This window comes from Cyprinodon tularosa, unplaced genomic scaffold, assembly GCF_016077235.1.
Source record: "Cyprinodon tularosa strain WSP-4 unplaced genomic scaffold, ASM1607723v1 ctg618, whole genome shotgun sequence".
Taxonomy (NCBI): Eukaryota; Metazoa; Chordata; class Actinopteri; order Cyprinodontiformes; family Cyprinodontidae; genus Cyprinodon; species Cyprinodon tularosa.
Window position 1 is genome coordinate 106,840 of NW_024039361.1, and position 16,992 is coordinate 123,831.

The 16,992-nt window shown below is 45.7% G+C and overlaps 1 protein-coding gene across 4 annotated transcripts; it reads right to left on the reverse strand.

Moving 5' to 3' along the window:
- Window positions 1-824: 824 nt before the first annotated feature.
- si:dkey-199f5.8 (beta-1,4-galactosyltransferase 3) lies at window positions 825-13,027 on the reverse strand. 4 transcript variants are annotated; one of them, XM_038307673.1, is made up of 8 exons: window positions 12,869-13,027; window positions 8,678-9,406; window positions 4,031-4,266; window positions 3,504-3,691; window positions 3,297-3,419; window positions 3,114-3,218; window positions 1,177-1,338; window positions 825-1,128 (listed from the first exon to the last, which is right to left on the reverse strand). In XM_038307673.1, exons 2-8 carry the CDS (start codon window positions 8,949-8,951, stop codon window positions 1,041-1,043), a joined length of 1,176 nt encoding a protein of 391 aa, XP_038163601.1. In that variant the 5' UTR covers window positions 8,952-9,406; window positions 12,869-13,027; the 3' UTR covers window positions 825-1,040. The 4 variants fall into 4 exon arrangements, with proteins under 4 accessions (XP_038163601.1, XP_038163600.1, XP_038163598.1 ...); XM_038307672.1 differs by having other exon boundaries at window positions 1,165-1,338; XM_038307670.1 differs by having other exon boundaries at window positions 825-1,338.
- Between the last annotated feature and the right edge of the window lie 3,965 nt (window positions 13,028-16,992).

Consider the following 16,992-nt stretch of genomic DNA (forward strand, 5'->3'; position numbering starts at 1 on the left):
GCCCATGACCACCTTACGACGGCCGACTGAATTTCAACCATGTTGGATTTTCTCCCGACCTTCTGATTCCTGATGGGGGGGGGTCGTCGTTAGAGGCTGATCGCCCCTCGTTAGCCCCTGGTCACTACACCACGCACCATCAGGCTAGAAGTGGGGCAATAAATCATAGTGTACGTCTGGCCTAAGCTAACGAATGCAGAGGAGATTAATCAATAAAAAGGCCAGCAGAGCAGGGTTACGCTGAATCAGTTTATTCAGGAGTATAAGGCCACTGTGGAGTGTGCAGAAGTCAGAAAGGAGAACAGAAACAAGCAGCAGCAGAACCCTGGGAGGGCTCGCTTTATTCAGTCACATCCTCGCTCTTCGCTTTAACGTCTCAGCCCATCTGATCCAGATATGCTCAATAAGACGCTGACCATCAGATAAGGCCCATGACCTGATGAGTGACGAGCAGGCGTCTGCAGGATCCTGGAGCTCCGCCTCCTCGATGGGGAGAAGGAAAGTCCATCACCACAGTTAGAAGAGCTCCTGATCTGGAGCAGATTCTTTGGTTTTTCTGCCAAACTCACAGGTTTAAAAACACTTTTTCACACAATCAGCTGTCAGAGTCAAAGATGCATGAAAGGAAAAAGATGGAGGAGGAATATTGGGCGTCTATTTCATCTGAAATCAGCCAACATGTGTCAGCAGCTCCCCCTGCTGGTCAGCCAGGAAGGAGAAAAAAATGCCGACTGTGGAGACGTTTGCTTCAGGAGCAGAAACAGTCGGTCAGGAACTCCTCCTTTACACTCGTTCTACAAACAATAAGATCTAAGATAGAGAAATACACGATTCTAAGGCCTCATGGTTTATACAGCGGCTACAGCGCCTTACACACAAACTCACAGAGTCCAACTCAGCTCCTCCTGTAGCTCCTGTGGAACGTCGATAAGATATGAAGGATTAAAGGAGCCACAAGGGGGAGCCATCGCTTCATTTTAGCTGAAACCAATCGTCCTCAGCCTGAAGCAGCTGATCGCCCATCTGCACAGATCACAGGATTATTTCACAGCTGCTGGTTTGTTCTGGAGTTTGGTTGAGGAGTTTCCTGCAGGCTTCTCTGCAGGCTTCTCTGCAGGCTTCTCTGCAAGCTTCTCTGCAAGCTTCTCTGCAGGCTTCTCTGCAGGCTTCTCTGCAGGCTTGCGTGGCTGCGCAGGCGAGCGCAGGCCGGACTCTGTCCCGATGTTGACGGTGATGTTGGTGTAGAGGGGCAGGTAGTCCCTGGAGACGATCTCGTACTCCATCGTGTTCATGCCGTCCATCTTCCAGGTCTGACGGGTTTTTGCCAACATGTTGAATCTGAGGACAGAAGAAGAGATTCTCCTGAATGGATCTAAAGCAGCAGGTTCTGGTTCTGATCGCCGCCGTTTGATAAAATCAAGCTAAACTATGATGCAGACTAACGCTGCGTTCACGTTTTTTCTGAACATAAAAATTTATGATCAACCGGAAGAAGATCTGCAGAAATATATCACAATAGCATATATCTGACTAGGTTGTTTTTATAAACATTTTTTTTTTTTATAAAGCATTTTAAATGCCACAATAATCACATTTAAAGAATTTTAATGGCAATTAAGGCCTTAATTAAAAAAATAATTGAATTTCTTAATGATTTTCAATGACCAGCAGAAAACCTGCATAGTTAATAACCGTTTATTCCTTTAGTTTTGTTCTAAAAATAAACTTTAAACCACCTCAGCGAGCGTGTTTCCCTTTAGTCATGTAAAAAAACTATTTAAGGTCAGATCGCCATATGCTTTAAAAAAACACCAAAAATTAAGTAATTTTTTTGACCATGACTAAAGGGAAACACGCCCGCTGAGGTAGTTTAAAGTTTATTTTTTTAACAAAACTAAAGATAAAAGCAAACCTGACATCTTGCGCATTCGTACTGACTATAGGTATGCTGGTCTGACAACAGCGGCGGGATACTGGAGGTCTGGACTGCAGATTATAGTGGGATTATAATCCTGATGAACAGTTTGGAGGTGGACTTTCTCACATCTTAAAACTATTTTTCCAACTGAAAGTAAATAAAGCCAAGCGGCTCTCTAACCGGAAGGGTTAGCGCCCAGCAGCAAAGCAACTGGACCACAGTTTGATGCAGAGTCCAGATTTCTGCATTGAAGCGTTTTTGATGCTCAGAACATCTTTGGTTTGAACCCAGAATCACAGAACAACCTTCAGCTGCAGTAATGATCCAGTTAAAGTCGTAGGGAAGCGGCTGTTCTAACCGCTACATTTCTGAATTCTCCCAGTGGTGCCCGACTTACACCAGTGAATAAAGTGAATGTGATTGGTCGGTTATCATAGGGGGCGGGATTGTTGGGGTGGACAGAGGTGTCAAGTAGAGAAGTACAAATATTTTGTTACTGTACTTAAATACACTTTTTAGGATCTATACTTTACTCCATTACTTATTTTTCCTCCTACTTCTGACTTCTACTCATTACATTTTCACACAGTATCTGTACTTTCTATTCCTTACATTTTAAAACAATCGTTACTCTTGGCTTCGGTTTAATGCAGAGGTCACGGATTAGCGGACCGCGGTCCGGTGTTATGCTGAAAAGTGCATCCCTGCAGAGATATGCATCCCCAGTGGCGGGAGTGCGCCTCGCTCTGAACAACTGCGACTATCGACGAGGAAAACTGATTAAAATGTGACCAATGGAGCTACTTGTTGTTATATTAATGATATAAAAACGTTTAAATATTCCTCTAGTGGGAAAAACAATTGTGGTTATTTTGCAGATTCATTTACAAACGTCCGGCTGTTATGAACAACGTTTAATCCAAACATTGTGTCCGAGGTTCGGCTGATTTATCTGTTCTAGTCTCTTGTTTTCACACACAACAATAAACAGTGATAGTTTTCAAACTGCAAAGCTTCGTCTGAAGCGGAAAATCAAACATGCATCTACTCTGCACAGCGTTCACAGACCAGTGTGATGCATTCACGAGCGTCAGATAGCTATGGTGCATTCAGGAGCATGGGACATTTCACACGTACAAGGAAAGGGACATAAAGGGAACAGAAGTTAACTCATCCAGTAACGGATGAACTCTACCTCTTTGGGTTGATGTCGTTGCCTTTGTCCAGCTTGTGTTTGATCATCTTGTAGCGGCCAACCTTCAGAGACGGACGGCTGATGTACATCCCGGCCAGAGACACTCTGAGCGGACAGAAACAGAACCATTTATCTCTAGGACCTGAACGGGACGGTCCGTCAGAACCTCAGAACCGCCCTCACCTGACTCCGATGTCATCGTCCTCGCCACCCCAGCCCCAGTAGTTGTTGGGGAAGCCGTTCATCTTCAGGTAGTGCAGCGGCGACAGAGCGGACACTCCTCCGAAGTACATCTTGTACGGAAGCCTGGAGAGAACAGGTAGAAGCCGAGCGGTGAGTCTTGCTCAGAAGCGGCGGCCGACATTTTGACCGGCGTTCTCAGGGACGTACTTGTAGCCAAACTTGTCCATGGCGATGGCGGCGTGCTTGGGGTTGTCGTCGCAGACGTAGAGGTTGCGGTCGTCCTCGGGGATGAGGTCGACGTCGTGGAAGAACAGGCAGTCCCAGTCCTCCTCCCTCATCGCCTCCCGGAAACCGACGTTCATCAGCTTGGCGCGGTTAAAGGTGTAGTTTCCCGCCTTTACACCAAAAGAATAAAGAAAAAAATATTCTGATTCATCCATATTTCACTGATTAGATAAAAATCCTGGAGATTTAGATCCATTATTCGGCTGCAAAGCAACGGCTCCCCTCCCCCACGTGTTGCTTGGAGGTGCTCCCTGTTTATCAGAGGGAAACAGAGAGGCTGCTGGGAAATATTTCTGTTCTAAGTTTGGAGCCAAATCTGCATGCTGGAAAAGAATGATCAGTCTGACTGGCATCAAACCATCAGCAGGTTGAAGAACCAGTAAAACCAGTAGAATGGTGAAAGGTTCGGGTCCACCAGGGGGAGCTGTCCAGCAGTGAGCGCGACTCACCTGGTGGATGACGTAGATCCCGTAGCTGAGCTGCTGGCGCTGCAGGAACGGATGCAGGTAGTAGAGCAGGAACTTCAGGTGATGCTCTCGGTTGCGGTGGGGGATGATGATGGCCGTCTTGTGTCGGGCCTCGCATTCCGGCGGCCTGTAGCGCCCCCCTCGTACCACCAGGGGGTTTTTCCTCTGAACCTCGGCCAGAGTGAGTCCAGACAGGAAGCTGACGTGGATCGGCCCGCCTGCGGACAGACCCAGGTTAATGGAGCGGACCCAAAGCGAACGATACTTCAGGCTGAGTTCAGTTCTGCAGCGGGTTCAGAAGAACCAAACATTTTGGGCTCTAGTCGATCAGCCGCTGTTCTGTCAGATCAGCACAGCCGTGGTCATTATTACTCGTTTATCCCTTTAGTTTTGTTCTCAGCGGGCGTGTTTCCCTTTAGCTGTGTGCAAACAAAACTATTTAAGGTCAGATGGCCAAACTGTAATATAGAAAGCAATTAATCTGTTTTTTATAAATGACTAAAGGGATACGCGCCCTCTGAGGTGCTTTAAAGTTTATTTTCTTACTAAACTAAAGGGATAAACAGGGTATGCTGGTCTGATCAGGTATGCCCATCTGACAGAACACCTGAAATAATCGTCATTCAGGAATCGATTAATCATTAACAGGAGCATAGAAACTCTAAAACGTGTCTTTAGCTGACAGAGCGACTCACTTAGAGCAGGAATGAAACCAGTATGGTTAGTAATGGTTAATGGTTAGTAGCAGCTCTGGCAGAAGCAGAACCCTGCGGTGAAATCTGCAACATCTGGCTCAGGGTGACCCGCTCAGAAAGCATTTTAATTATGGAACCAACAATCAGACCTGGAAACGGCCGAACCAGAACTCGCCTCCTGAAAACAACAAATATGGAGCTCAGTTAGCGCCGCTAACGTTCACCCTGCAGGCCTACAGGCTCAATTCTGATTTTTTCTGCGCTGCCGTTCACATTTCCAAATATATATACGACTTGTATGTGATCTCCTGTATGACCTGCGTTCATACAACCTAAGTGTCCCGCATGCGCAGTAGAGGACGCAATGACATCACAAGCCAGCGGGCTCTGTGTTTACAGAGGTAAACATGGATGGTAGCGCTGGAGCGCATCTTTTCCAACCTTAAAAACAATTATTTCAAGAGGATTCAAAAAATATACAGCTCTCTGCATCATTGTTGTTTTTCTTCCTGCTTCTGCGTAGCAAGACCCAGAATAGAGACGTTTGTTGATTATTAATGGCGTTCAGGTCGGATGAATGCGACCTGGCTGTTCAGACACAGGTCGCATTAGAAAAGATCGTATCGGATTGAGGACCACAGAGCCGAGTGGCCTCGGTCGCATTGGAAAACATCAGATCTGTGTTCATCAGGCCGTCATGAAAGATCAGATACAGGTCGCAAAAATTATTTCATTTGAAACTTAAAAAAAAAATAATTCAAGCTGATTTTCTCTCCCAGTGTCAAAGTGCGGATCCCTCAGGGGATAGATGGTGTGAAGGGGACGGTTATTTAAGGACAGTTTAGGACAAAGTATTCCCAGCTGCTGCATTCAGGAACCGTGGGAATTCATTGCGCCAATCAGGGCCTGATTGCTGGAATAATGATAACAGGAATAGCAGGGTTTTTATAATAGTGATATTCCATCTTAAAAACATCATGTGTAGCTAACAATGCGGACATTTTTGGATTTAGACGAAGAAGAGCATCTCCGCTACTCACTGATGCGCGTTCTTCTTTTCTTCTTCTCCTCTTAGGTATATTTGGCAATTATCGGCATTTTCAGCTGTTCCATATAATATCGATCTATCAGCTCCTAGCATTGATTTTTTTTTTTAAATAAAACATTTTTCCTAAAACACTCTGATAGATGGCGCTGTGGAGCCCTGTAGCTGTGCAGCGCTGCACCATATCTGTGGAGGAAGTCACAGCGGAAGACAGGAAATGACCATAAGCCCAAACAACCAGGAAACCAAATTAACTACATAATCAGTAGTTATACGTTAACCTTTAAAATATTCCAAACATGGATCGCTGATTCGAACCCAGATCTACGGTCGTATCAACGGAGGAACCAGCTTCTAAAAACCAGATCTCGGGATGGACCCAGATACCCACCGATCCTCCGACAGGCGTCAGAACCACCAAGCAGCTGAACGTTTCAGGCGGCTGCTCAATAGAGGGCGCAGCCACACCCACCCAGCAACCCTCATTAAGACATTAAAAAATATATATATATGGATTTTTTTTTTATAATTTGATTTCAAATAAAAATTCAAAATTTTATGAAATATATTGCTGCAGCAGCTCCTCTGGTGGGTATCAGGGACCCAGAGTGGCAGGCTGTGGGAGTGGGGCTCTATGCATCTGGAGATCTGGGAGGCTTCTTGCTGTCTGCTGACATTCAAATAATGGAGGTCTATGGCGCCCGAGGCAGAAAGGTCCATAAAAGTCCACAAAAAACGTGTCAATATTCCTCCATACTGCTCGTCCAATGTATTCCAAGTGTCCTGAGTGGGTAGCATCCATAATTTACTCGAAACGAAGTCATTTAGAATGTTTTTAGAGCATAAACAGTAGTTTATAGGATTTCCTGAAAGCACGCACATGCGCGCTCACGACGCTACGGAAGCCGGCAGACCAAACCAGCGCATTCAGCTCGGCAAAGAACTCATGCTCTTCCTCAACACTGAAGTCCTCAGACATTTTTCTTTCGTTGTTTCTTTCTTTGCACAGGTAAACAGCACATTTCTTCTTCTACGCTTGCATTATTGGCAGAGCAGACGCTGAATGCGCACTTTCATCTGGTTTGGTCTGCCGGCTTCCGTAGACTCGTGAGCGCGCATGTGCGTGCTTTCAGGAAATCCTATACACTACTGTTTATGCTCTAAAAACATTCTAAATGACTTCGTTTCGAGTAAATTCTGGACGCTACCCACTCAGGACACTTGGAATACATTGGAGTATGGAGTATGGAGGAATATTGACACGTTTTTGTGGACTTGTACTATTCCTTTAAGGCGTTCAGCGCTGGGGCAAGGCGTCCACTGCAGACCCAGAGCGCTTACATAAGTCAGGGCGAGGAGTCAGGAAGCAGAGATCGTGCGAGCGGCACGCAGCACAGCTGAGAGAAGCAGCTGAAGATGCAAATGAGCTCAGAGGGAATAAATCCAGGATGCAGATCCCTGAAGGCAGCGTTAGATGATCTGCATTCATGAAGGCCTGGCAGCTGATTATGGAACCAGGCTGAGAAGCAGCCTCCAGAGAAATAAAACCTTCAGGAAGGCAGATGATGGCTGTTCAGCAGCAGGATCAGATTAAAAACCTCTGAAGGCCCCTGAAGCTGCAAACAGGAAAAAAGTTTTGCTTCTTCTTTCTTTAATACGTTTAACATCAAATGTTTTTCTGTGAAAATAAAAGCTTGGAAGACTAAGCAGTTACACTCCTCACCAGATGGTGGCAGTAAATAGCCTGAGGTCTGTTCAGACGCCTCTGACTCATCTAATGTTACACTGATCGCAACGATTAGCAAAGATAAAATATTTGGGCCGTTTCTCAATTCACAAAAACACGAGTACGGACTCGGGTTCTCACCAAGTCTGTTCTAGAGAAGAACCCAGGAAAGTCTGGACTCGGGGAGAACGAGACACGCAGAATAAATCTGGGTCAACTGGAACAGCAGCGTACTGATGACATCACCACATTGTGATTAGCCATCCACATTAGCCATGGCCACTGCAGACCGGCTAACGTTAGCCATGGCCGTCGCGGACGGGCTAACATTAGTCCTGGCCGCTGTTAGCCTCAGAGCTCCACTGGTTGCCGCGGTTCTGAACATCAGAACTTTTTATAAATTACGCACTAAATCAGTAAACGTTCCATATAGTGAAGCTCGCCTCCAATGATCTGAAAACGTACTTTTATTGAACAACAGCAACAGAAAAGAGAACTTTTAACTAAATACTCTGAGTGCTAACCTGGAAGCTGCTGCACAAGTACACAGAGAGAAACAGCCGTGTTCAATGGTTCAATTTTCTTCTTCTGTGGTGATATTTAAAGCATCACCAACATGACATGATAAAAATAATTGTATTTCAGCATCAAAGGCAGTCATGGTAATCTATATTAAAGTAGTAACGCTGTGTGGAGTACTGCTGATATTTCACATAGCACTAGCTACATTAGCATAGCTTAAAAGCTTTGTTTTGGTTAGCCAATATAGCCTGTACCTGCTAGCTATGAGGGACACTGCTATGGCGCCCGATAAACGGTCAGGTCATATTTAGGACTGAAATCCGATTAATTGATTATTAAAAATAATCGTCAACTAATTTAGTAATCGATTAATCGTTAACTGGACTCTAAAACGGACCTTTAGCCGACAGAGAAACAGTAAATATACCAAAAAGAATATATATTACCTTTAAGATAAAGAACGTTTTTCCTTTTCAACCTGCTCTATAATCCAGAACTCAAGTAGAGAAGTTTTAGTTTCACCTGGTTAAAAGTTTTCTTTAAGAAAACGTTGGTTATCCGATTATTACTCGACAGATTAATAATCGCCTTCAGTAACGGCCGCTAGAGGGCGCCGCAGTCTATTCCTCTGAGGGACTCACCTATCAGGGGGGACGTCTTTGGACAGTAAGGCATTTCGTCTCCATGGCTATGTCCTCTGGACGGGTGCGACAGGTTGGCGTAGACGTCCCCGCCACCCAAGGCGCCGCCCGTGCGGTTCTGGAGCGGCGGTCCTGTGGCGTCGCCCTTACGGAAGATCCGGATAAAGTAGCTGACCCGTTTCTGGTATCCCTCCCGGGAAAGCAGTGCCATGACCACCAGCTGGATGCCCAGGAACATGAACAGGAAGCGCCATTTGGACTGTAGTGTAACCATGGCGACAGCAGTGGGGTCAAAAATGAGTTCCAAAACAAACAAAAAATCTCAGAAAAAAGGCACTTTAGGCAGCCGGCTGCTAAACGTCCGACCAGCAGCAGGAAACAGTTTCTGTTGCGACTCGTCCCAGTTGGACCGGCGGTCCGGTTCTGGTCTCGGGGGTGTGATGATGGCGGCGTCACGTGGTTCCTCCCCCCATCCTCCGGCCTGGGAAGCTCATTCTCCTGCTGTCAGCTCTTTATGCTGCCGTCTGCTCTCCCTCATGGCCTCCAGGCCAACAACAGCGCCGCAGACAAAAGGCGGCATGTGCAGCCGCCCTGAAGGCCCGCCGCCGCCCGGGGGATTACAGCCAGGGGGGGTCTGGTGGAGAAGGGCGTCAGCTCAGTGAAAAAGAGGCGTTATTCTACCACATCAGGCCCAGTGGGTGGAGGGGAAGCGGGGGGTCCAGCAGGGTTCTGGAAGACAGAGAAAGAAGGAGGTCCGTCAGAACCGGAGCAACAGAAACATGAAGCATAGAAACGGTTTCAGCCTAAAGATGGCGCCGCAATGACCTCTGAAGCTAATTAATTAGCAGTAGTTAAAGCTGCAGCCTGCTGATCCTAATCCTAATCCTAATCCCACTGAAGGCTCCCAGAGGATCACCTGCACACAGCAACACCTCTGATCTCAGCCTGAGCCTGAATCGGGTCAGAATCTGGAGAACCGCTGCTGGGATTCAGTCATGGAGAGAAAAGTTCTGGATTCTGATAAACGGGAAACGCACGTTAATCACCATCATCATCATCATCATCAGCAGCACTTAGGCTAATCAGCTCTCAGAGGAACATGATGCATTATGAGCACTTTGGGTCGGGTCCAGATCAGACGCAGCGGTTCTGGTTCCATCTCTGTCTCAGTAAAATAGCAGACGGCGTAAATCACACCCAGTCCGTCGGAACCAGAACATCACACCCAGTCCGTCGGAACCAGAACATCACACCCAGTCCGTCGGAACCAGAACATCACACCCAGTCCGTCGGAACCAGAACATCACATCCAGTCCGTCGGAACCAGAACATCACACCCAGTCCGTCGGAACCAGAACATCACACCCAGTCCGTCGGAACCAGAACATCACACCCAGTCCGTCGGAACCAGAACATCACACCCAGTCCGTCGGAACCAGAACATCACACCCAGTCCGTCGGAACCAGAACATCACACCCAGTCCGTCGGAACCAGAACATCACACCCAGTCCGTCGGAACCAGAACATCACACCCAGTCCGTCGGAACCAGAACATCACACCCAGTCCGTCGGAACCAGAACATCACACCCAGTCCGTCGGAACCAGAACATCACATCCCGTCCGTCGGAACCAGAACATCACATCCCGTCCGTCGGAACCAGAACATCACACCCAGTCCGTCGGAACCAGAACATCACATCCCGTCCGTCGGAACCAGAACATCACACCCAGTCCGTCGGAACCAGAACATCACACCCAGTCCGTCGGAACCAGAACATCACATCCCGTCCGTCGGAACCAGAACATCACACCCAGTCCGTCGGAACCAGAACATCACATCCCGTCCGTCGGAACCAGAACATCACACCCAGTCCGTCGGAACCAGAACATCACATCCCGTCCGTCGGAACCAGAACATCACACCCAGTCCGTCGGAACCAGAACATCACACCCAGTCCGTCGGAACCAGAACATCACACCCAGTCCGTCGGAACCAGAACATCACACCCAGTCCGTCGGAACCAGAACGTCACACCCAGTCCGTCGGAACCAGAACGTCACACCCAGTCCGTCGGAACCACAACGTCACACCCAGTCCGTCGGAACCACAACGTCACACCCAGTCCGTCGGAACCAGAACATCACATCCCGTCCGTCGGAACCAGAACATCACATCCCGTCCGTCGGAACCAGAACATCACATCCCGTCCGTCGGAACCAGAACATCACATCCCGTCCGTCGGAACCAGAACATCACACCCAGTCCGTCGGAACCAGAACATCACATCCCGTCCGTCGGAACCAGAACATCACACCCAGTCCGTCGGAACCAGAACATCACATCCCGTCCGTCGGAACCAGAACATCACACCCAGTCCGTCGGAACCAGAACATCACACCCAGTCCGTCGGAACCAGAACATCACACCCAGTCCGTCGGAACCAGAACATCACACCCAGTCCGTCGGAACCACAACGTCACACCCAGTCCGTCGGAACCACAACGTCACACCCAGTCCGTCGGAACCAGAACATCATACCCAGTCCGTCGGAACCAGAACATCATACCCAGTCCGTCGGAACCAGAACATCATACCCAGTCCGTCGGAACCAGAACATCACACCCAGTCCGTCGGAACCAGAACATCACATCCCGTCCGTCGAAACCAGAACATCACACCCAGTCCGTCGGAACCAGAACATCACACCCAGTCCGTCGGAACCAGAACATCACATCCCGTCCGTCGGAACCAGAAGCGAAGCAGAGAGGAGCATCGATACCCAGCAGGAGATGAAGGATCAGTGAAGATGATCTCAGGTTAAACTGAACTTGGATGCTTTCAAAGTAACAGTATGACCTTTGACCCCAGCTCTGATCCAGAGCAGAAACCTTTCCGCTCCTTGTTTTCCTGCTGGCAGGGCCGGGTCATCGTCTCCATGGCGACCTGTAGATCCTCCCAGCAGCAGCAGGTCCTCTCTGTTTGCCTTCAGCTGGATGATAACAGCAGCTCAGGAGATAATCAGGACTCCAAGTTCAAGTCCAGACTGGGTTTTAAAACTAGGCAGATGTTTCTGTCACAGCTGGATCCCATATAAACAGCTGCCGGGTCAGACCAGAACCAGAACCCGGGCCTGAGCCCTGCTCAGCCAGCGCTACGTCAACACGTTTCCCAGTAACAGGCTGAACAAACATTAGAAACAGGGATGGGAGGAAGGCCAGCGGCCGTTGGCACGACAACGGGTACCCGCCTCCTCACCATGGAAACCACCCATCCATCAGCCGCCTGGGGGTTGGAGTCTCCTGAGGGAGAAAGAGGAGACCCAGAGGGAGACCCAGAGGGAGACAGAACCCCCCCTCCCTGGAAGAACGCTGCGGTCAACAGCAGCATCAGGAGGCGACCCACCAGAACCGAGCAGGGAACAGAACCGGTCCGACACCGGATCCACAGACCCACTGAGGGTAAACATGCGGACAGGAATGAGGAAGTATTTCATCCTTCATCCTCTGGGTCCAGTTAGCCAGGGTTCTGATCCATGTTCTGCCAACATCTGCCCACTGAGAGCATCAGGCTGGTCCAACTGACAGGAGACATGTTCACCCCGAAACTAAAGGAGGAGGAACAGCAGGAGGAGCAGGAGCAGCGAGAGGAGGAGGCCCTGCTGGGCCTTTTGTTCCGAGGAGGAAACTGAAACCCAAACCAGCCTGAAACCAGCTGATTCCCAGAGATCCGAGCAGTTTGACCCGAACCAGCTGCTACGCAGCTTCCGGTGAAGCCTGAACCCGGAGGGAAACTTTTCTTTGTTCTTCTTCTTCTTGGGGAAAAAAAACTTTCAATGTAGCGCAAACGCTTCAAATGACGCAAACAGTTTCAAAGTCTGAGATGAGCGCAGATAACGAGCCAATCAGGGTTCGGTTCAGTTCGGACCAGAGTCCGAAATCAGCGTTTAATCATTAACAGCTTCCATGCTAACTCCGCCATGCTAACACCGCCATGCTAACTCCATTAAAGTCCTCATTTCAGCTTCACAGCAGAACAAACTAACTTTAAACCGAAAGAAGCTCCCAGATGTGAAGGAAGAACCGGACGGAGCTAACGGCCGCTAGCCAGTTAGCTCCTTAGCCTGCTAGCTGGAGAAGCTAACCTCAGAAAAAACACTTTATTTCCTCCATGTTGAAAAACAATCATTACCGTCAGAGCGCGCGGAGCTCCGGGCTGGAGGAGCAGGAGGCTCTCGGTGTTTCCAGCAGCGGTCTGAGGCTCACGGAGGCTCCCCTCCCCTTCAGAGACTCCCACACCGCCCACACTCAGCCAGGGAGGGGGAGGAAGCTCATTCTGCCCCTCCGGTGCGAGTACGGAAACACCGAGGAGCCAAAAAACACAGCGGCGGGGGGAGGGGCTACTCTGCCCTGATTAAAACACCTGCGCCTATTCTCAATTCTATGGTACGAAGGAGAATTAGAGCCAGGCTAGAGACTGGCTTTTACTCTATTACCAGAATAAAGTAATAACCTTGTGAGAATAAAGTCATAAAATTACGAAAATAAAGTCGCAACATTACGTGAATAAAGTCATAAAATTACGAGAATAAAGTCACAACATTACGAGAATAAAGTTGTTAAAATTAAGAGAATAAAGTCATAAAATTACGAGAATAAAGTCGCAACATTACGAGAATAAAGTTCTTAAAAGTAAGAGAATAAAGTCATAAAATTACGAAAATAAAGTGGCAACATTACGAGAATAAAGTTGTTAAAATTAAGAGAATAAAGTCATAAAATTACGAGAATAAAGTCGCAACATTACGAGAATAAAGTTCTTAAAAGTAAGAGAATAAAGTCATAAAATTACGAAAATAAAGTGGCAACATTACGAGAGTAAAGTCATAAAATTACGAAAATAAAGTGGCAACATTACGAGAATAAAGTTGTTAAAATTAAGAGAATAAAGTCACAACATTACGTGAATAAAGTCATAAAATTACGAGAATAAAGTCACAACATTACGAGAATAAAGTTGTTAAAATTAAGAGAATAAAGTCATAAAATTACGAGAATAAAGTCGCAACATTACGAGAATAAAGTTCTTAAAAGTAAGAGAATAAAGTCATAAAATTACGAAAATAAAGTGGCAACATTACGAGAGTAAAGTCATAAAATTACGAAAATAAAGTGGCAACATTACGAGAATAAAGTTGTTAAAATTAAGAGAATAAAGTCACAACATTACGTGAATAAAGTCATAAAATTACGAGAATAAAGTTGCAACATTACGAGAATAAAGTTGTTAAAATTAAGAGAATAAAGTCACAACATTACGTGAATAAAGTCATAAAATTACGAGAATAAAGTTGCAACATTACGAGAATAAAGTCATAAAATTACGAAAATAAAGTCGCAACATTACGAGAATAAAGTTGTTAAAATTACGAGAATAAAGTCATAAAATTACGAAAATAAAGTAGCAACATTACAAGAATAAAGTGGCAACATTACGAGAATAAAGTTGTTAAAATTAAGAGAGTAAAGTCGTAAAATTACGAGAAACAATTTGTATTTTATGACAAGAAGCCCTTTCTTCCCTAAAATGAGGAATGTGGAGCATCATGTGAAGTTCTACTTGAGCAGGGGCGGAGTCAAGATGGCGCACTGAGCAGACGTTCTTTCCAGAAGGTCCCAAAATTTAGCCCAAACTTCGGTAATTTTTCCAGCCTAAAAGTTTATCATGGAGCCGCAGAAAGTCATAAAACCTGCCAAGCTTAAGCTGGATCCTAGAGAACTTGAAAGAGAGCCAAATCTTGAACAAGGAGGTAAGAATATGGAGCATGACTATGCGATGGAGGTGTCTCAGTTAAACAAGAGGGAGCGTGAAGGCAACTCTGCTCCTTCTACTCCGAGTAAGACTCAGACAGGGAAGAAAACAAAGCCAGATGAAACAAGCGAATCTCCTGTATCAAATGAAGCCATTCTTCAAGCTATTTTAAATCTTGAAAAGAGAGTGGAGAGTCAGCTTGTGGATCTAAAGGAGCAAATGAGGCAAAGTGGCACAATGCTTGCTAATTTAGCAAAAGCGGTCCAGTTTAACGCAGAAGAAGTGCAGGAGTGCAAAAAAAACGTGAAAAAATTGGAGGAGCAAAATGTGTCCTTGAAGAAAGAAGTTTCTGAGTTGACAGAGAGAGTCCGAGAGCAAGAAAGACATAGAATGAAGTGGTGTCTCCGCATTAAGGTCTGGAGGAAAGAGAGGGAGAGGACATCCGCACCAGGGTGGTCCACATTCTCCAGAAAATTGTCCCCGACCTAAAGGGGAAAATTGAAGAGGCGGTGGACATAGTGCATCGGCTTGGAAGGAAGAGCGACAACAGAAAACGACACGTCTTGATTCTGTTCACCCACAGACGAGTGAAAGAAGATATCTGGAAGTGAAGCAAAGGCTCGGTAGTTTGCAAAGAGGAAGGAATCCAGCTTGCTGAGATGATGCCAAAAGAAGATCTGGAGGAAAGGAGAAGGCTGTGGCCTCAGATGGAGCAGGCCAGGCGAGCAGGGAAACAAGCCTTTTTCCGAGGTCCACACGGCTTCATTGAGGGACGTAGGATTGGAGACGGCTAAGAGAGGCAGATGGAGAAGTTTTCAGATCACATAAAGACGGGACACACTGATTTATTAGGGAAGGAAGCTATCTGCTGTTAGTAGGGTGAGAATTTCAACCTATAATTGTTTTGTTTTTGTTTTTTTTTAAGTGTTCTCGTTATGAATAGAAAGTTTTCATTCGGTTCTTTAAATGTTCGGGGCATCAAAGACATTGTGAAAAGAAAAGCACTCTTTTTGTTTTGTAAAGGGCAAAAATGTCACTGTTTTCTGTTACAAGAAACTCATTCAGCAGAAGTGGACGAAACGTTCTGGGCTAATCAATGGGGCGGCAGGATGTTATTCAGTCATGGCTCAAATAGGTCAGGTGGGGTCGCTATCTGCTTTAACAAGTTTCCAGGAGAGATTTTAACACACAGAGCAGATGTAGCAGGACATTGGTTAATTGTGGTGGTAAGAACAGAGGATAGGTTGTTTTTTGTTACAAATGTCTATGGATACAATAACGAAATGCAAAATAAAAAGTTACTGGCTAATATAACCGATGTCATAAGGGAACTTAAAATTCTTTATCCCACAAATAATTTGGTGTTTGGGGGGGACTGGAATATGAGTCCAGATGAATGGAATGATAGATGGCCCTCAAGAACAGGTAGATCAAGACTCAATGAGATTGTCTATAATTTCATGGCAAGAAATAATCTCATTGATATATGGAGAGAGAAAAATCCTGATAGAAAAGAGTTCACATGGTTTAAACCAAATGATAGTATCAAATCTAGAATAGATTACTGGCTTGTTAGTTTTGAAATATCCAGGCTTGTGTCAACTGTAACCATCTCTAAAGCTCCACTTTCAGATCACTGCTGCATAATCCTAATATTAGAACCATCCACTAGATCACATAATAACAAGAGCTACTGGAAATTCAATGCAAATTTATTGGTTAACAAGGACTATTGTTCAAAAGCAAGGGAAATTATTCATAGTATTGAAAGGGATGAAACATTTGAAAATTATGTAAGTAAATGGGAATATATTAAATTTAAAATTAGAGAATTTTCAATTTACTTTAGCAAAACACTAGAGAGAAAAAGAAAAGAATATGAAAGTAACATACTGAGGGATATTTGGCAATACTGTGGTTCATTGGATGATAATGACCAGAATAAGAATAGGTTAATTCAGCTACAAAATCAGCTAGATAAACTTTATTTGGATAAAGCTAAAGGAGTTTTTATAAGATCCAAAGCAAAATGGTTAGAGGAAGGGGAAAATAATTCAGCATATTTTTGCAAGTTAGAAAAAACTAGACAGGAAAGAAATTCAGTAGCTTGTCTCTTAATCAATGGAACAGAATGCAAAGATCCGAAGAACATTGAAAATGAGATTTTCAACTTTTACTCTACCCTCTATGACTCAAGTTCTTTTGGGGATGATGATGATTCAATATTTGTTCAAATTAAAGATTTCACGCCACAAATTGATGATTCCTGGAAAAGTTCATGTGAGTCTGATTTTAGGATTGAAGAATTAGATACATCTATTGGCAAAATGTCCCTGAACAAAAGCCCTGGAACAGACGGCCTCACATCCAATTTTTATCAACACTTTTGGGCTGATATAAGGGAAATCCTTTTTAAAGTAATTAAGGAATGTCTGGAGAATGGTGAACTAACAGTAAGTATGAAGCAGGGGCTAATAACCTTAATTCCTAAGTCTGGAAAAGAT